We start from the raw sequence: 17,539 nt of genomic DNA, 5'->3' as shown, positions 1-17,539 counted from the left end.
TAGACAGTCCCAGATTGTAAGCATAAACCAACGTTACCCATGTATACAGGCATTAAGTGAGTCTCAACAGATTTCAAACTAATGTCATTATCTTGACAGAGTACATTCCTTGACCACTGTGAAAAAGAGATATAAAGATAATAGAAAAATCCAAATATGTAGAAACTATAGTCTTTTAAATAGCCCAACACAAAAAAATTGTACTAGAGATGAAAAGAATAGTTTTGATTGATAATGTAAGTAGAACATATAAAAACATGTGAGATGTATTTAAGGCAATATTCAAAGGGAAATGTTTGGTCGTGTATATATATGCATATATATACATATATGTATAATATGTATATTAGAAAAAAGATTAAAAGGATGGAAATTGATAATATAAGTACCCAAGTCAAGAAGTTATTTTATAAAAGGAAAGAGCTGCAGATGTGCCTAAGTGGTTGAGTGTGTCTGGATTCAATCCCAGTTTAAAAAAAAAAAAACATCAAAGATCATTAAATGATTAAATCAATAAAGAAAAGACCCAAAATTGATGAAATAGAAAGTGAACATAAAGAGATGATACACCAAATCAAACTTTTTTTGTGTGAAAAGGTTAATAAATATTGATATTTTCTAACAAGACCGATAAAAAACAGGTGGGGTGGAAAGAAGGTTACACAAATTATTGTTATTAACATAAAACAATTAAGAATAAAATAAAAGATATTTCTGCTAAATCTTCAGATTTAACAAAACTAGTAGGTAAAATTACTCAGAATTCTTTTTCCTTCTTGCCCCCATGTTTGGAATGACATTTGTGAATATGAATCCACCAAACATGGTAATAAAATAAAAATGAGGATATGGAACCCAGGAATCATGTTATTCCACACCCAGAGAGCAGAGAATTTCCAAGAATGCAGCCCAGTGATGGTCAGAAGGATCAACTGCCCATGCAAGATCGTGGGGGAGAGAGAGACTTCTGCCAGCTCTTCACACGACTAAACATAAAGATGGGTTGGCACAGTGAGGGCAGAGTGACGGAGAACAAACGTGGCATGAAAAAGCAAGAAAATGTGAAACTTCAGGAAAGGGGGACATTGTAGAAAAGGAAACTTCATTATCATGCATAGCCTGGTTCTGCATTGAACAATATTTATCTAGTCATTATGTTTTATGACAACTAAAACCGTCATATAACCAGAGTAAGAGCAACCGAGCAGGGAAACGGTGTGATGCGGAACTCAATTTGCATCCTTTGGAACAGGAAATCAATCGATAATTCCTACAATGAATAAATCAAGAAAGACTACTATAGGCATATCATTTAAGACTATAATAACCAATCCAGAAGAAATCACTAAATAAGTTTAAAGCAATTCATACTAGGGAGTAAAAATGGAAGGGAGGGCTCCTGGCACTCTTTCTTAATAACAAAGTCAATAGTTTTGAATACGAAGAACCTTCGCAATAGAGTTTTTACAAACCATTTTAAAAATGATAAGGATAATATGATCATTTTTGTCAAAATGCACAAACTTGCCTTCATGTAAGTACATATAAATCTATCTGAAAAAGAACTCCAAGCCTTTTACAATAGCAATTTCTGATGACAGGAGGGGTAGATTTTTTTTTTTTCTGGTTTACTTGTATCTCATAATGGTTCTATGACAGATACATATTGCTTGTATGACAAGCAAAAACTATTTTTAAAAGTTATATAAAAGTATAAAATTGACACAATGGGTAGGAAAACATTCCCAGGTATTGCATCAATATAACTTCAAATAGTCATTTTAGGGTAATCGCCAGATACAGGTTAGAGGATGAATAAATGTATGTATGATGTAGGCATAAATTTTAAAAGGATGCATGCAGAAAGGTGAGTTAATTCTTCAGCTAAAGAGTTATAAATGGAGATGTGCAGGGTCCAGCTCAGGGTAAGAGCACTTGCCTAGCATACATAAGGTCCTCAGCACCACAAAATCAAAATATGCTGAATAGAGATTTGCCTCTACTTTAATCAATCTTCTGCAACCAGAGCCTTGCAGGATGCCTGTCTTCACCCTGTGCTCATTCATGGAGGGCTGTGCAGTGTCATTTGGAAAATAACCCTCATTCCCTCCCAACTGATGAGAGGATCTTTGGTCTCCAAATTTGAGTGGGGGCAGGCGAAACTTTCATGTGAATCCCACATTCTGGGTTCCCATACACTTGTAGAAAAATGGCTGAATTTCTGACTTCCCTTTAATTTTATAATAGAAGTTTATATGTGGACAAAAACCTATTCAAAAGTTATAGTCGTTCTCCACCACAGCATTTTGAACAAATGGGACCCAAGAACGTTGCATACTGTAAGACAATCATATCAACATCACACCATTGTATGTGCAAAGGAATGAGACCATGTGTTCTGAACCAAAAGTCTTTTGGACTTCTGTCAATCCTTGGTTCCAACAATACAAGATGGGGGCCCTGTTATAATAAGCTTTTAAGTACTACTTCATATTTTACAAAAGTGTTTTAATTACAAAAATTATTTAGGCAGCAACATTTATTTCACAATACAGATTAAGCACTCTAAAATCATAAAACCTAAAATCATCTGAAATACTTCAAAATCTGAAACTTTTGGAGTGCTGAAATGAAGTCATAGGTGGAAAATCTCATATCATAAAACTTAATTTTACATACCTTTTAACTGTGTATAAGGTATATGTGAAGCATAAAAAATTTTGTATTTAGATTTTGATTCCATCCCTAAGCTAATTCATTATACATATACTCTACTCCAAAATCTAGAAACATCCAAAATCTCAACCAGTTCAAATCCCAAGTATTTTAGGCAAAGAATATTCACCCTGTGTTATTAACTTTAATAAAGTGGTACATTCACCACATTTTTTTTTCATAGAAGGAAAGTACTATGCCTAATAATAGCCTTGCTTTCCTTTAAGCAGCTTGCTTCAAGATCTGAGCCCTGTCCCACGCACAAACACAATGCCAGAGTGCCAGAGCCAGAAAACTGACATTTATCCTTTTCTTGTCTCTGGGTCTCTCAACTGGGTTAGGCTACTGACTTCGGCATGCTCTTGACATGCCCCTGAGTCTTGATTCTGTCTCACTGTCACTGCTTCTAAGCATGGGCATCCCACCTTCTGCACTGTGCTGTGGAACCAAAATAGCTCATACTCCACTCCAGATCCCTGCATGGAACTGGCTGTCTTTGTGTCTTCTATTTGTGAAACACCTAAATGAATTCATGGACAATAGTAGTGGTACAATAAATGTTTGCTAATTGGTAGAATTTCTATCTGATTTCTGGCATTTTCAAATCAATGCAACTACCTTCAGTTTACTATTAACTCAATATTAATTTCTTTTATAAACTTGCTTTGTAACTCAGAGTTCTTAGGTTCTAATCAGAAGCCTTCCTTTTTATCTAAGTTCTTTACAGGTCAAGCCCAGAGTCATCAAATCAGAAAACTATAGGTATGCACAAACTTTGGAGTATAATTAGTTCAAGCCTTTCAGGTTACAGATAAGAAAACAGAAACTCAAAGGAAAAGTAACTTGGAAATATCACCCAGAAACTTCATGACCAAAGGGGAGGACCCAAAGGGCAGAGCCACTGGACCAATGAACCCTGATCTGCGCATCAGCACACTTACCATATGTCTGGAGGTTTTCTGTGAGTTTGTCCACATCAATGTGCAACTGGCTTTCTACAAAGTTTCTTATAAATTTGCTTTGCAGTGCTTCCTAAAGGAAAATAGTATGGCTTAACAAAAGCAATTACATCGTATCTCCTTATTGAATAACTTATTAGACTTTTTCAACATTTCATTATATGGGAAAAAGACAAACCAAATCCACTTAAGAGAAGTTCTAAAACATCACAATAAATAACAGGTTAACATTTGATTAAGTCTTTACCTTGAAAGGCCAAAGTATTGATTATGAACTTTTAGGGTATGATTGTAATGATGTGCTAATGCTGAAAATGGGGAAAAAATTATCGAATTTTTTGGCAACTTTTTCTAATGGAGCTGTGTGGAGATCCCTTACTTTCTATATGATCCCTTCCTTTACATGACCTTTCCACAAGCTGGTTGTAAAGAGGGAATCATCCAAAACACTTAAGAAGGAATTTGGCTTTTCCTAAACCCTCTTTTAATCCTATAATGTGCAAATTATCATCTTTGCAAGCACTTTTCATTGCATCATCTGTACCAATTTTCTCCCGTTATCGATGGTTCTAACACTATCTCATTTGTCAGAGGTTTAACTATGGAGAGTTCGCCAAAATGATTCTCATCACCTTAATGAAATTTTGCATCTTGATTTTGCAATTAGCATGCATTTACTTTCATTATACTTCTACATCCAACAACTGACAAAAAAACGGAGGTAAAAATTCTGATGCAATGAGGCTCAATACCAGAATGAAGAAGTGAGATTAATTTTGGAATTTACTAGTTCCTTAGAGAATATTTATATGTTATGCACACTTTGTTGCTCCATATAACCTCATACATGGGAATCTCAGATTAGGAATTCTCAAATAGCATATACCTTCTGTATTGATTTCTTTCGTTGCTCATATCAGTCTTATTTCATGTGATGATTCTACCTAATTATGTTTGAGGATGACTTTATTATGAAATCTGAGTGTTTGTACTCTTTCACAATCCTATCTTCTTTCTTTGGGTATTAGTTATTTGCCAGATAACATGCAGGGTATTTTGTTATACATTATGTCATTTAATCTCAGGGACACTCCATGTGGAAATTACTGTTGCCTTTTACTGATGAGGAAACAAACAGGACTAAATTATGGGCATCACCTAAAGGCACCAACACCTCCATCTAGTGGCAGAACCAGGATTGGACTTCACTAAAGACACTGTTAGCTCTCCCTGAACATGATGCCAATGACAAGAAACAGAATAAAACTTATGAGTTCCTTTGTGAGATAAAAAGTTCTTCTGGTGATTGGATATGTGACTTTAATTTCTGACATGACTACAGAGGAAATCGTACTCAGCTGAACTACAGACTTCTCAAGGAGATGCCTGATGTTTGAGGCGGGGTTAGGCACCTCTTTATGTTCTCAAGGTACTTTGCATATTGTCAGCTTGGCACTTCTTATAATACTGCACAGCACTATTTACAGTTGCAGCACAGTCTATACCAAAACCTAAACTACGTACTATTTAGACCATTACAGAAAACAAGTTTGCTGATCTATGTATTAACAAATTAATCCATGAGCAAAGAAATTAAAGAAGAATAACAAAGTAATAATAGCTAAGGAATGTAGCTGTGGCCCCCATAAGAATGAGCATCCCAGACCTCCAGCTCCAAGGAACAGAAGAGACCAAGGTCCCACTCTTGCATTCTGCATGCACCTCCTTGTCCAGACTCCACACCTCCATGGACTGCTGCTCCTGGGTAATGACCATCATGGTAGGCCCACTCCCAGGAAGCGCTGGGACTCCAGGACGCAGGACTCCTCTATTGATAACCAACCTTATCTCCACAACTCCTTTACAGCCTTGCCTATGTTCATTCAATTGCAGGGCTGACCAGACTACCTCCCACCTCTCCTCCGGGTTTGACTGCATCACGGTTGGATGACCTTGCCAAAAACCTTTTCCAGCTCCCTCTTTTCTTCCTTAAGAGCCATTTCTCATAATAAAATTCTTGCACATATAATCTTACCTTGTCATCACCATAGCATTTCCTCTGTGTCAAACCCTAACTTAGACCTCACAGTTACTATTTTTTCTTCAGTTCACAAGTATGAAGCCCAAAGCACAGAGATGTTCAGCAACTAGTACAAGATCACACAGGTGGTAGAAAGCAGAGGAACTTGGAATCATACTCAAATGACCTGGCTCTGCATTCCACGACCTAAACTACTTGTCAGGTGGGTTAAAAAAATAAACCAAACATGAACCAAAATGCAGGCCCATTTTCTCTTATCAGATCTAAAGTAAGCGAGGGTTTCACAAATGCCCCCAAAAGTTACTAGGTGAACTACCTGAACTAAAGTTTAGCTGTTAACAATGGCTAGACTCTGAAGAAGTCATTTAGAACCATAAACCACTTATTTTGTCTATATTAGGATGTCAATGCAGAATATTAGGAAATAACTATAATAGACTTATAATTGAAAAGAATGGAAACTCTCTAAAATAAATTTAATATAAAATTGACAGCATAGGCAAATATTATTAAATTATTCATCATTCATACAATAGCACCATTTTGTATGGGTAAACACTGGAAAGACACAAGAAGTGTCTTTTTTACACATATCAAATCGTATAGCAATTCTAGTAGTCATCTGGGTAACCCATACCTGATAGGACTTTGTAGAATCTTCTAAAGGGCTACTCCAGGGTCTCAGATAGACTCTAGCGGGCAGCTTTCCCCAGCCTCAGTGTCTAAGGCACTCACCACTCACCTGCAGCTGGTTGAGCATCTGGCCATTTCCACTTCCCTGGAAAAGACTTGATATCTTCAGCAGTGTTTCTGATAAAATTTTTAGCTTGTCCACAAAATAAAAAGTATAATTAGCCTGCAAAATGAAGCACATTGAAATATGTCCCTTAATTAGTTGTTATATTAGGATAAATCTTCAGCCTGTAGCAACTACAAGATCAACAAGCATTTTATGACACACGGTCACAAGAGCAAAGACCTGTCATTTTCCCTGCACACTGGCTGATGCCTTACTCCATACCCTCCTAAGAGAGCTCTCCTTGGCTCTTTCCATCTGTTACTTCCTGTGTGTTCAGCATTCTATCTCTAGTAATAGACTATCTGTTGGTTAGAGCACACAGCCGCAGTACATACTGACCAAATAAAACAATGCTGGTCCACATTTACTCCTACAAAATATGTTCTCAACTAATACCTATTTACTTATTTGTTTTATGGTATCCAACATACCAACTCCAATTACTCTATGGAGGATAGAGTAAAACTGGTATGCTTATTCCTTTATTGTTAGTAACTGAGTACACTGGTATAAGATTTTTGTAAAATAAGCTGGTATCATAAAAACATGCACAGTCACAGATCCATAAAAAAAAATTCACATGCCTTTTTCTGTTAAGATAAAAAGACTTCATCCTAAGGAAATAACTTTGATGAAATATAAAGTTATATCCAGGAAAATGCCAAGTGTAACATTATATTTAATACTGAAAGTTGTCTCAATGCCAAAAAGACACTGATGGAGGAGGATTTGAGAGTCTATTACTATCTCCTGAGGGTCACTAGGAGACTCTGACGGTGGCTGAGAGCTGAAGGGCAGCCACTAGAGCAAATAGAAGAAAACTTTAAATCAATTTTTACCCTTCAAGAAAAATAGAAGTGGGAATTGGTATAAATATTAAGATAAATTAACATTTTAATATCTTGACACAAGACCTTGCAATATATTAAATGCACAGTAAACTCCAGCTATGCAAGTCAAGACAAACACACACATGCAAGGGTTGAATGCACAGACATGTGCACCAACACGTGTGTGAATATCTATACATACATAGCAAGTTATTACAACTTAAATCATTTAAAATATCCTAATTTATCACATATATGTATATACACACACCCCAACACATCTTGCTTTTCAAATGCATAAGAACATTTCACTAAGGTTAATAATATGGTAGATAAAAAAGAAATTTCTAGTGAATTTTCAAACATTATTTAAGCACATATCATGAAATTAAAAATTCCTAACAAAAATATATACAATTTTGAAATTAATAAATTGAAATTTTAAAAAGGTATAAATAATGAATTTCAAGAATTTTTTCAGGAAAAATATATACAAAATAATGATAATAATATTGGCTATCAAAATATATTGGATATAACCAAAATTCTGATTCACTTATGCTTGTTAAAATTGAAATGTGAAAGGTAATCAAAAAAGCATTCATTTAAAATATCAATAAAATAATAATATAGGAAATCTAAGGAAAGCAGAAAGAAGAAATTGGTCAAGATAAATTTTAAAAATAAATGATTTTGAGGGCTGGGGCTGTGGTTCAGTGGTAGAGCGCTTGTCTAGCATGTGTGAGGCACTGGGTTTGATCCTCAGAACCACATAAAAATAGATAAATAAATAAAAGGTATTGTGTCCATCTACAACTAAAAAAAGTATTTAAAAATAATAACAATAATAATAATAATACATGACTTTGAGAAAAATATAAACAATAATTGCAAGAGACATTCCTCTAAATAAATAATAAAATATGTAATGTTTAATTCTCAATTATTTACTATTTGCTGAAATCTTAGGATGCATTTAAATCATTTAACATGAAATAATATTGATAAATATAATAAAATGATTGATAGTAAAGGAATTTTTCAAATTATTTTAAAGCATTAAAATTTAAATAATTAACAAAATAGGATTATGTTGGAAAAACAAAGCTACCAGATGTGAAAAAAGATCTAAAACACACAGTCCTATGATCATATGTTTTTGAATCTCAGTGAAATGTATTTTAAGATTAAAATGGCAAATTACTAATAAGCTGTGGAAAACCTCTTGTACAAACAAAATGTTAATTATGTCAACTGAACAGGTCTGGAAACAATGACCCATCTGCTAAGTCTCCTTACCCATAAGAATGTGACCTTCAAATAGACCACTCAAGTCATGTCCAGACAAGATGTAGTAAACTTTTCCCTCCTTTCATCCTAAGTACTCCTATATACTTTGGAACTAATGCAAAAGGCCCCCACAGAGCTCTGAGAAGAGAGCATCCTGCTCATGGACCCCAGAATGGGAAGAGCAACACAGCAGGAGGGAGTCATCACCTCCACCCAACAGAATTTGCCCCAGACCTTGCATTTCCCTACCAACAACCCAGCAACAGAGGGCAGCTCAGCCATGCTCATTCCCTGGCTAGAGCGAGTCCTGCAGAAAGCATGAGCTACCCCCATAACACCAATGAGGGGGTCAGTTGGGACACCCACTAATGATAGGTAGCTAGGAAATCACACCGCAATTAAACTTCTAAACACTGAAGATAGAAAAATCCTTAAAGCTGACAGATAAAAATGACATGCTACCTACAGGGAACTCAATGTGAAAGTTATCAGGTATGTCATATGAAATCATGGAGGACAGAGGAAGTGGCCTGATATTTTTCATGCTGTAAGAAAAGAATTTTTAATTATGAATTCTGTGTTCAGTGTAAATATCTTTCTGAAATGAAGGGAAAATAAAGACATTCTCAGATAGAGGAAAACTTAAAAATATTGAAATGTTTCCTCAAGCAAAAAGGAAATATGGGAAAAAATTTTAGAGCAAAGGAAAAAAATAATAGAAAAGTCAGAAATATGGGTATTAGTATTCTATTCCTCATAAGTTTTATAAATTATTTTTGATGATTGAAAAATCATGACACCTTTAAGAGAAGACAATTACAGATGGTCCCCAACTTTCAGAAATTTGACATGATTTTTTTTGCTTGATGATTATGTAAAAGTGACACTTTCAGGAGAAACTATACTTCAAACTTTGAATTTTGATCTTTTCCCAGGTAAGAAACATGTGATATGATCCTCTCCTAGGATTCTGAGCACAGCAGTGAACCACAGCTCCCAGTCACAAGGACAAACAACTAATTCCCTACAGTGTCCTGTACTGCTGAGCTGTGACATTCACTAGTTAGGAGCATCTGCTGTATTTCCAATTGAGAATATTTCCAATTTACAATGGGGTCTTTATTCGCGCATCGCCCCATCATAACTCAGGGGGCCTCTGTGTGTTGAAATATGAGGAAGTAAAGTGTCCTAGTTGAAATGATTCCTACACTTGAGTCATAGTGGTAAATGTCAATACCAGTAGATAGTGAAAAGTCACATGTGTACTGCAATATGCAAAGTCACCACGAGAACATCCTACAAAGAGATGCATCCAAAAATACCATAAATAAACCATTTGGGGGAATTGAGAATCCCAGGAAAGTTTCAAATAATCCACAGGAAGGGCATGGACAGAGAAACAGAGGACATGGTAGCCAAAATCTGGAGCAACTCAAATGTCAATATGTAAATTGTTAAAATGTAGCTGAGCGCTACATGCCTGTAATATCAGCAGCCAAAGAGGCTGAAGCAGGAGGATCATGAGTACAAAGTCAGTCTCAGCAATTGAACAAGGCTCTAAACAACTCAGTGAGACTCTGTCTCTAAATAAAATATTAAAATAGGGCTGGGGATGTGGCTCAGTGGTTAAGCACCCTTGGGTTCACTCTTCAGTATAAAAAAAATGTTAAACCGGGGCCCATATATTACCATGAAATGTTATTCAGCAGTGAAAATGAATGATTCACTAATATCTGTACAATGTAAGTCACTAGAGAATTCTGCTAAGTGAAAAAAAAATCAACTCCTAACAGTTACATATCATCTCATTCTATCTATACAACGATCTAGAAATGATAAAATGCAAAACATACTAGTGGTTTCCAGGATCCAGGAACCAGGAGAGGAATGCTGTAAGGACTAAGGAGGCATAGTCATAAAAGGATGGCATGAGAGACCCTGTGGTGATAGTTCTCCTGCCTGAGTTCTGGTGGAGGATACACAAACCTACACAGCTGATGAGATTCAGTAAAACTCAATGCTTACAGACATATAAGACACACACACACACACACACACACACACACACACACACACACATAGATCCAAGTGAAATTGGGGGAATCTGAATGAGATCAGTGAATTACAAATGTCAGGACCCTGGTTGTGATAGTGCACTATAGTTTTGTGAGATGTTACCATTGGGAAACGTAGTGAAGGGTACTTGGGGTCTTTCTGTTACTTCTTACAAGTGCATGTAATCTCAATAACCTCAACCTAAAAAGTCAATTTTCTAAAGAATATGAAAGCCTAACTGAGCATCAAAGATAAATAAAGACAAATAAAAACTGCAAATCATCTAGATTTAAATGTTTGAGTTCACACTATTTTTTAATTGATCACCTTCATAAGATGATTGAAAACCAATAAGGATCAGAGTTCAAAGTCCCACTTGAAAATGGTTCATGATTCTCAGATATCTCATGATTAAAGTCTTACATTTATTTTCATCTCACTAGGAGATCCAATGATTTGGATTCTCTTCTCATCTACATACCACTTACTAACTGCTGATTTTAGAAAATAGCCAATTTCTCTCTTACTTGCAGTTATTTTGTTGTTATTATTTAAAAAGTAGAGGAAAAAATTTAAAATGTTACTGGATCAAAACATGAGATACTAGTGTGTTTTTTTTTTTTTTTTCTGTTGTACCCATTACTTTCTTATTTCCCTCACCCTTTTCTCTCTCAGATCTTTTACTTGTTGTGCAAAGGGAAACTGGGCAGAAGAAAGTAAAGATTTGAAAAGCAAAGATATTCAAAGTAAAGAAGAAGAATAAAGAAAAAAAAGTTTCCTTCTTATTTTTCTGGAATCAGTAAGGACAAAACTCAGGGAAGAAGCATCTCCTATTACCACTTAATCCCTTTCATACCAGAAAGAACCCATTTCTTTACCATCTTGGATGGATGCATAGATTGGATGATTGGATGGATGGATGGATGGATGGATGGATGGATGAAAGGATGGATGCACAAATGGATGAGCGAGTAGATGCATGGGAGGAAAAGTAAAAGGCTGCTCTGTGGTTCCAGAAACAAAGGGGCCTGTGCCTTGACCATCCCAGACAGAAAACATGGCTAGATGGAACATCTAGAGGAAACACGGCTGGAACACCAGGACGCCAGCGTCAATTCTGATTTGTTATGTCCTCAGTCCCAAATGCAAAACAACAGGAGACAATAAGGCAGACTTCCTGGAATTTTATCATGTACACCTTTTTTTGGACCCTATACTAAATTCCAAGCATTGAAAGGGGTTGGTGAGGATGCCCTCTCCCTTTCAACTCTGTACCCCAGGAACCTAGTTCCAAACAGAGGAAACACTTGTCAGCTCCTCAGGGGCCTCCCTGAGGTCATGCACACATTAAAAACAGGTGCAGACACTGCATTACTTTTCTTCATTCAGACTACCCACATTCTTCTGCATCTTGCCCGAAATTCATTTAGCAGTAAATTTTGCAATCAGTCTATATCTAACTCATTTTAAGGAGGTACTAGGGATTTAACCCAGGGGCAGTTTACCACTAAGCTACACTGAGACCTTTCCTTTTTTTTTTTTTTTTTCTTTTTAAATTTTGAGACAGTGTCTTGTTAATTTGCTTAGGGCCTTGATAAATTGCCAATACTGACCTTGAACTTTTAATCCTCCTGCCTCAGTCTCCTGGGTCACTGGGATTACAGTTGTGTACCACTGTACCCAGCCTAACTCATTTTTGAATGAGTTACTTAGTATTTATTTTATGTAGGTAGAAAAATTCAACTAATTCCCTATTATAGTTCCCATTCCTAGAGCTTACAAATTATGACACTATATATTCTTACTTTTATATGTGAATTTATATTAATAAACTTTAATTTATCAGTCTTATATGTCTTTGTAATACTTACCAGTATTTCAATATCTATCAATATTCCCAAAATGGTCCTAAAGACATCATACTAATATGCTTCCACCAGTCATGGAAGCGAATTCCTCTCTCCTAATACCATCAACCAACAAAATATGTACCATCTGGGGCCTTTCCCACTTTGATACGATAGCTCATTTGGGTGCTGCTCATTTTCAAGATTTACCTTCTCTTACCATGCATATGTTTAATCATCTTTTCATTTGCTTAAAAGTCATCTTTAAGTGTTTCCCTTGTTTGAACCATATGTTTATATTCTTTTCTCATTTTCAAATATGTTATGTCATTGATTAAATTTTGTGGAATAAGACCCTATTTCCAAGTGGACACCATCTATGATCAAGCAGCTAAGAGAGGAAGAAGACAGCATAAGGAGCATAATAATCCACCTGGGGAGCCCTGGAGAAGACAGTGCAAACCTGAGCCCCTCCAACCTTCTCCTCTCCTATGGCCATGTTCTACTTTCCCTCTCAGTATACACACTTTTAAGGGTTGGAAAATGACCAACGATAACCTTCCTGTGCCCTCCTTCAGTAGACACAGAATGATCCAGAGAACTCCAAGAAGGGTGCAGAGACCAAGGCATGTTTGAGTCCTGAATCAGCCACTGACTAGTCACAAGACCTTGAGCAAATAGTCTCAGCAATCTGGGCTTCGATTGCATTATTTGTAGAGCAGATATGGCAGTAACATCTGTCTCTCACAGAGGTAGATGTGGCTGCTGGTTTGTCTGGTGGCCTCCATCTCATGGTCTGAACTCTAACTGGTAGAACTGAATCTGAAGGCCAGATGATGGAAGTTCACAGAGGTTTTATAAAAGTTCACAGAGGGTTTATAAAAGAGCAATGTTATGTCCATCTCAAGATTCAGATGCTGTCTGTGCTCACAGAACAAGTATATCCACAAGCCTATCCATACTGGTTTCTCAGAGAATAGCTGTCTCACAGGATATCATTTCAAACAATTCTATTCATCAAATGTAATTACTTCTACTCTGGCAACATTCCTGAATTTCAATAACATCTTCCATGTTGGACATTTTCTTTCACCTGAGAGCCTTACTCCAGACTGAACCACTGAAAACTTGCTTTCAAATCACTGATTTGATGCCTGAAGTCAGAAAGCAGATTGGTATGAATTCCAATCCCTTACCAGGGCTCCCTGGGGACCACACCAACCTGCCTAGATGCCTGGAGGTCTCACAACTCTCTTTCACACACCTCTTTATCCGTGTAAAGAGTCCCCAGTGCAGAACCTGTGAGCCTCCAGCCTAGGTTGACTCTATTTATAGATTCCAGTCCTAGACAGCTTCTGCTGGCTAACATTTTTCATCTTTGATAAGTGTCCAAGACAAGTTCTTTCATTTCTATTTAAGTTACTTAATCACCAGGCTTTATGCCCATTTAATGATAAAAATAGAAACAGTCTTGTATCAATCTTTAACCTTTGTGACTTCATTCTCATCCTACCAGGGACCTTACTCTGAAGACTGTCAGAGGTCTAAGGATGGATTAAATGCCACACATGGCTATGCAAATGAATAAAAAATGATGTCAGTGCATTCAATTAGCTAACCAATATCCCAGACTGAATAAAAGCAACTTTACTGTATAAGATCCTTAGCATTCAATAACTAATACCATAAATACGGCCAATACAAAGAACCCTGGCCACAGAATCCATCAAAGTGGGATTTGAACCACGCACTTTCACTTACCAGTTAATAAACTTGGGAAAAGTAAACCTCCCCAATCTTATTTCTAATCTGTAAAATCAGTCTAAGACTGCCTACCAAACCTGGTTCTTAAGAGAAATAAATGAGATTTCGTTTAACAGTGTCCACGATGGTTCCTCGAACCTTGCAGAAATAAGCAGTGGTTCTGTCTACTACATTTGAGGCAATAATATTGTTAATATTGCAGTCCAAGGACTACAAGCAAATGTATTTTCTATTTTCCCTCTTTTCTCCTTCTGGATTCAATAAAAATCTACTACAACAAAGAGATGAGACTGAAAGTCAACCTTTTCCCATCATAACCTGACATCCCAATCCCAAAGCTTGAAGCAAACTCCTTCCACAAGAAGTGGTCTTTATCGCCTGCACTGTCATGCAGATGCTGTCTCCTTCACACCAAGATCAGTCACTCTTAGAGTAGAAGGTGAGTTTTATCCACAGTTAAATCTTCAGTTAGAAGAAAAAAAAAACTGAAGTATAACAGAAAAAAATAAAACATTGACTGTGGCATCCAAAAGAACTGGGCTCAGGTGCCATTTCTGCCACCTGTTGGGAGAACTCGACAAGGTTATTTATCCCTAAAAGTTTCCTTCCTGTAAAATGAGGATGACAACTGCTAATCCCTATAGTAGATTTGAGGCATACATGAGGTGTATGCCTCAGAACCCAGTGACTGTGGGTTCTTAACCATGTATTAGATAATTTTCCCCCATGTCTCTCCTTCTATATCTATTCACTATAATTTGATAAATTAAAACTTACATTTAAGAACTGATGGGCTTACTACTCAATAGTCTCATTTTTAAAAATAAGACTATGATTTATAACTTACTCTGCCACTTACCAATTTATGTTCTTGCAACTCACAGCATACCCTGTATTGTCTGCTCTACAATAATGGAGCTTCGTCCTTTCATCTTTCTCCTTGGGCAGTTAGCACAACGTTAAGCTTTGCCAGTAGATGGCACTGGAAGGATAATGGAGGAAGGATTTTTCTCTTCCTTTTGACTGTGCTGCTTCTGACTGGCTCCTTGGAGAGCAAGTCCCTGACATCCCATTTTTCTACTTCTGGGTACCTGCTGTGGGCACAGCCAGCAACAGATAACATACTCCAACAGGCGACATTCACAGAACTCCAAAGGATGGTTTCTTAGGGAATGCTGCTGGTGTGGCGTGTCCCCATGGATGACTTCCCCAGGCATGTCACTGTGAACCTTTTCAAAGTTGTAAAGTAGAAAACTTCTGACACTTCAGAGTAAACATTCTCAGATGCTTCAGTGACTTACTCCACCACCTAGAGGGCCGCAGTTGTACTCTCTCCAATGAAGTAAGGATCTCAAGCCAGACTGCAGAAGCCACTTCCAATTCTGATTCTTTCTTGTGTGCTCTGTGCCCATTCTGGGGCTAGGAGCTCTCCCTTATCTGTCATTACTGCATTCTTTGGTATGCACATTATTATTATAACAATCTTATTACTCCATTATCTTTTTATACTAATAATTGTTTATAATAACCTTGACCTGTTTCCTCTTTTTCTGATGGGATCCTGAGTGGTACACTGGCTAATAACAAAATGGACACTGTGCTCAGAAAACAGCTGAAATATAGATGCCATGAAATGACTTAAGAAAAGATTAAAAAATTTCTTAACTATGTCAAGATCACTTAAAGTATCGAAAATTAAAATTTTAAACAGTCAGATATTTTATAAAAGAAAAACAGTGACAGAGGTGGAAGCTACAGGAGTTAATCTTGAGGCTTCAGGGAGGTTGAAGCAGGGATGTTAATGTCTTGAGGCCCTCAATAAGGTAGAGCTCTGCACAAGAGTCATAGGGCGGCCACAATCCCCAGGAGCGAGCAGTGGACAGGGGCCCACATGGTTCTCACCCTTTGGCCCATGTACACAGTACCATGTTCAATTTCCAGAAAGTAATGGACTACAGGATGAGCTAGAAATCAGACATAATTGATCAGCTCCCTTGCTACCAGCTGCAGTCCACTGTTGGTCTGCAGAAATCTGCTCAGGCACAAATCAATAGACCCACAGGGACAGGTATGTCGAATGTCCACATCAGTAACTTCAGAGCAAACTGTTGTCACAAGAAAAAAGACGTTCTTGGTTTTCTGACACAGGGGGTTTCTAGTGACCAAAGGGAAGAAGAAGTGACACTTAATTTCTAGGAAAACATTTTAATTAAGAAAGCAATTTGAGCAATATCTTCTGCTCTAATAGAGAAGGAGACAAAAACCTTCATACTTCAGCACAATTTAACAAGTTCTTCATTAACAACCATTTGCACCACTGCACTATGCTGGCTCTGCAGACGACACAGTGGGTGAGACTGGATCCCACTCTGGTGAGGTCAAGGGGTTCACATCTAGGATTTCCTTTTATAGATAGAAGAGTCCTCCTAAGAGACACAGTAAGTCTGAGGTCACATGCCAGAGTTAGGAAGGATAGGACCAAAACCCAGCTTTCCCAACGATACACACATTTCTAATCCTGACATTATGCTTCTAGTGCTGCCCATGGTGTTACAAATTTCCTGCAAAAATGATGACTTTGTATGGTTCTACTTAATACAAAGTAATGAAGAGAATGAGACTAAGTAATAAGCAAAGTCATGCATCACATAATGACTTGTTGGGGGCTATGCCATGCGGACTACACCAAGATGGCGCCTGGCAGCCAGCCAGAGGTTGTTTTGATCACATCGGTGGTGAGGAGGCTGATTAACATAAGCACACCCAGGTGATTTATCATTGGCCTTATTCAATTAAGTCCACGCACACAACGCGTGCACAGGTGTTCCCGAGTGCTCCTGCTCATGCCTGCTTGTTTTGACCTTTACCGTGATTAGACAGCTAGCTCCTCGCCTAATCTTCGCATAATTGGCGTCAGCCCTACCCTTCACCTCCTGGAGGGGATATAAACCGGCTCTCCTCTAGTGCGGGTGTTCCCAGGTTTCCTGAAACAACAATAAACCGTTCCGAATTCAAGAGCCTCGCTACTCGTTTGTCTCCCGCGCCAAATTGACTCCGCTGGACGGCGTCAATGACTGAATCATTCTGATAACTACCATCAGGAGATGTCATGTGTTCTGACTGAAACCTAGCTGGGGGAGGCCCATCAAGGCATGGTCAAGACAAGATGGGAGAAGCTGCTGCAGGTATAACACAGCAGACTGTTTTACAGCACACTTTTTTTTTTTAATAGGCGGAAA

At 37.4% G+C, this 17,539-nt stretch overlaps 1 protein-coding gene across 1 annotated transcript in view; it reads right to left on the bottom strand.

Annotated features, from left to right (window-relative positions):
* Positions 1-17,539, bottom strand: part of ABCA13 (ATP binding cassette subfamily A member 13) — a gene marked incomplete at its 5' end in the record, with an annotated part of 484,952 nt that overhangs the window by 331,490 nt on the left and 135,923 nt on the right. Inside the window, 2 exon segments of the mRNA XM_079150399.1 lie at positions 3,657-3,747; positions 6,458-6,571. Of these exon segments, the coding sequence (XP_079006525.1) occupies positions 3,657-3,747; positions 6,458-6,571 (205 nt within the window).

Source organism: Sciurus vulgaris (assembly GCF_902686455.1).
Source record: "Sciurus vulgaris genome assembly, chromosome: 8".
NCBI classification, from domain to species: domain Eukaryota; kingdom Metazoa; phylum Chordata; class Mammalia; order Rodentia; family Sciuridae; genus Sciurus; species Sciurus vulgaris.
Note: the sequence above shows the minus strand (reverse complement) of the source record. Positions and strands in the feature narration are given on the sequence as shown.